Source organism: Athene cunicularia, unplaced genomic scaffold, assembly GCF_003259725.1.
Source record: "Athene cunicularia isolate RWA unplaced genomic scaffold, athCun1 BOjh375561_part1, whole genome shotgun sequence".
NCBI lineage: Eukaryota > Metazoa > Chordata > Aves > Strigiformes > Strigidae > Athene > Athene cunicularia.
The window spans coordinates 12,937-16,528 of record NW_020799148.1 but is presented as its reverse complement, the minus strand read 5'-3'; the positions used below and the strand labels follow the sequence as shown (position 1 = coordinate 16,528).

At 59.4% G+C, this 3,592-nt stretch overlaps 2 protein-coding genes across 2 annotated transcripts in view; one reads left to right on the top strand and one right to left on the bottom strand.

Annotated features, from left to right (window-relative positions):
• SNRNP200 (small nuclear ribonucleoprotein U5 subunit 200) overlaps positions 1–931 on the top strand; it is a 36,760-nt gene extending 35,829 nt beyond the window's left edge. Inside the window, 1 exon segment of the mRNA XM_026866912.1 lies at positions 536–931. Coding sequence (XP_026722713.1) covers positions 536–679 — 144 coding nt within the window. The 3' untranslated portion in view covers positions 680–931.
• A 320-nt stretch (positions 932–1,251) lies between these two features.
• CIAO1 (cytosolic iron-sulfur assembly component 1) lies at positions 1,252–3,591 on the bottom strand (the record flags this gene model as incomplete). The annotated part of the gene is made up of 5 exons (XM_026866911.1): positions 1,252–1,781; positions 1,854–1,941; positions 2,865–3,066; positions 3,228–3,316; positions 3,429–3,591. Coding segments are annotated over 5 exons (783 nt in total), but the record flags the coding sequence as incomplete, so codon positions are not given.
• Position 3,592: the final 1 nt, after the last annotated feature.

Here is a 3,592-nt window from a genome sequence, read left to right as displayed (position 1 = left end):
CCAGCGCCAGGCCCCGAGGGAATGGCCTCAAGCTGCCCAGGGCAGGGTCAGGCTGGCTCTGAGGAAGGATTTCTGTGCAGAAGGGGCTGTTGGGCGTTGGAATGGGCTGCCCAGGGCAGGGGGCAGTCCCCAGGATCCCTGGAGGGGTTGAAGAGTCGGGCTGAGCCAGCGCTGAGGGGTCTGGGGGAGTTGGGAACGGTCAGGGGGAGGGTCATGGTGGGGCTGGAGGAGCTGCAGGGGCTTTTCCAACCCAGAGGATTCTGTGATACACACTTCGTTAATGATTCCCTACTGCGTTAGCAGCTTCGGCTCAGGGCCTGTTGTTCAGGCTTTGACACTTCAGCACTTTTTCCATCGGCGTAGGTGGTTTGTTATAACCCAGCACACACCTGCTAGCGGGATGGTTATCAGTTATAAAATACACAGGATTCACCCAGAGGTCAGCTCTGGCTTGGGCCTGTTGTCCAACCACCCCTTAGCCCTTCAGTGCCCGGACCCCCCCATCACCCCAATGCTGTCCCTTCTCTCCGTGTAGGTGAAACTGGATTTCGTGGCCCCGGCTACAGGGACCCACAACTACACGTTGTATTTCATGAGTGATGCCTACATGGGCTGCGACCAGGAGTACAAGTTCAGCGTCGATGTGAAGGAGGCAGAAAGCGACAGCGACTCCGACTAACGTAGGGCCACAGCCGTCCCCACGAGGTTCCCCCCAACCCCGTAGGTCAGCCACCGAACCCCAGCCACGGTAGCGCTTGTGTCACCTCCCTTTGTGTGGCTTCTGTGTATTTTCCTGTTGTGTTTTGTTTTTTTTTTTTGATGCTTTGTACAGTGTTTTTGTAACAGGAGCTGCCCGCAGACGTGTGACTGCAGCAGCTGAATAAAAATCGAGACCCATCCCTGCACTCTTGGGTCTGGGGGTGGGAAACACGCGACCACCTGCAGTTTGACCCCTGGCTGGCCCCCACTCACCGCGTAGCTCTGCGTCTTCCCTGTGGCGCTTAGAAAACTTCATTAGTGGAACTAACTAAGGCAGGGTTGGCTTGGTAGCCGTTTTGAGGAGTGCTGTGCTGGCCCCAACCTGCAGGAGTTGGACCTCAATGCTTCCCCTCGGGCTGCACTTCACCGAGAGGCACAAAATCAGCTCCCTGGGGGGGTCTGTCCTGCTGTGACACCCCACTCACTCCCAGGGGAGCAACTACCCGCTGTTTTGCTCACCCTGAGGCTGCCGGGTCCATCGCTGACGGCACCAAAAGCAAAAGCCGGAGCCTGGGGCCAGGACAGTGCAGATTTATTGGGTGTGGGGCACAAGGAGCGGGGAGCAAGGCCTGTCCCGTCTCCTGAAGCTGCAGGATCCTGGCGAAGGTGCCGCTGCGCTCCCGCAGGCACCCCCGGGGATGTTGGTGGGACACCCACGCTCCTGGGCACGTCAACGTCCCAACCCATGAGGCAGAGGAGGTCAGGATCCCTCTTCCCACTGCGCTCTCTGTACCGGCGGCAGCGCCGAAGAGTCCGGAAGATGGAAAAAGATTTAAATCTCTCAGCAACCTTCGGGGCGCTGATATTTCCAGAAGGCGATCTCGCCGTCGTCGCTGCAGGACGCCAGCAAGCCCGGCTCCTTCGGGTTCCAGGCCACGCAGTTGACATCCTGCGAGTGCGCCCGGGGGACGTGGGCAGCGAGGCTGAAGGTGGGCTGCTGTGGGTCGGAGGACGCGCTCTCCTCGAAAACGCGGATGGCGTCGTCGCCGCAGGCCGTGGCCAGTGCCCCGGTGAGGTGGCACCTAGAAGTAGGGGGGGGTGGGTCACCCAACGGAAGCCCTGGGATGGGGTAAAATCCGCCTCCGTCTACTCACCACGCCACGTCGTAGATGGTCCTGCTGTGGTAGCCAGAGAGGTTGCAGATGCACTTCCAGGTGGGGTCTGTGCCGCTGCAGGCCACGCCTGGAAAACAAGAGAATAAATAATTTGGTGTAAGAGCCGGTCAGAAGCTCAGCATTCTCTCAGCACTGTCATCTGGGACGTGGACAGGAGGGTGCCCGACAGCGGGACCTGTTTGCAGCACGGTCGCAAATCACAATGAGGGAATGAGGTGAAAAGGCTCTTGAATACAGAACTGTGCGGTGCTGTTGGTCAATATAACCCTCACCCCTGACCCCTCCTAACCGCTAACCTTAGCCCCTAACCCTCATCCCTAATCTCTCACCCTAACTCCTAACCGCTCACCTTAACCCCTAACCCTCACCCCAGCTACTATCAAAAAAGATGGATCGCCACTGTTGCCATAACGTCGATGAAAAAAATCATGAACTTTATAGACAAACCACTTCATTATAATCCCAAAACACCTCCTGGGTGAGGGCTAACCCGCCCCTAACACCGACCGTGCCTCCGCCACTCCCCACCCCGTAGCCTCGCTCTAGAAGGGCGGCGATCCCTGAGACACAGGAGGAGCAAGCTGTGTCACCGAGCGTAAAAAAATCACTTCTGGGCATGAAAACTGGAAGCTTCCCCACCAAGGATTACGACGGAGCGTCAGCTGGACCCGGGACTGCTGGGACGTCTTGAGATCAGTGGTGGTAGCTATAACCTCTCCTCTTCTCTCTAAACTTTACTTTTCCCCTTTTTTTCACCCATCTCTAACTATCACGTGTCGCTTCGTGGGCAACACAATAAAGTTTTGCTGGTTGATTGATGTTCCCCTTAATTTGGCACTTTTGGGACTTGTACTAAATGAACCATCACGAGTCCACCGAGTGGACCGTGACACCTCGGCTCCTTGCCCGCCCTTTTCCCCTGCCCTCTCTTTTCCCCCAGCAGGTCCGGAGCAGCTTGGAGCCCTGCTGCAGTCGGGCTAGGAGCCTCACCTTCCTCGTTGCCCGGTTTGTACCGGCGCCAGATGCGCACCGTCTTGTCGTCGCTGCAGGAAGCCAAGCGCTCGCCGCTGCGGTCGAAGGCCACGCTCCACACCGTCGACTCGTGGCCCTCCAGCGTGGCGCAGCACACCCAGTCGTCCTCCTCTTCGTGGTAGAGCTTCACCGTGTCGTCGTAGCTGGCCGAGGCCAACAGCTGAGCAAGGAAACAGCAACGGAACTGCCCTTCGCCACGGTTTGAGGTCGGTGGAGTTGGTGTAGGACCAGGTTGTGGCTCTGCGGGCTCGTTCCCGGCACTGGGGTAGGGTCCGGGGTGGAAGTTGGGGTGTCCCCTGCTCCGCCAGGCCCAGTTCTTACCTCCTGGTTGGGGTGCCAAACCACGTGCTTGACGTCCTGCGTGTGGGAGTTGAGGACGCTGACGCACTCGTACTCCTCCTCCTCATCCACTGCGGAGAGAAAACCGTGAGAAGGGGGGAGGCCGAGGCTGGGCCGGGGGCAGCTCTGGCTCCATCGGCCCCCCCGTTCTCTCTTCCCTCACCCCCCAGCTCCCCCCTTCACCTTCCCAGACCCAGACGCTCTTGTCTCGGCTGCAGGTGGCGAGCAGGGTGCCAGAGGGAGCCCAGGCCACCGACTTCACCTCGTTCTCGTGCCCCTCCAGCGTGGTGACGCACTGGGGAGGGAGAGGAGAGGGGAGGAGCGGGCTGGGGGGTGGCGGGGGGCAC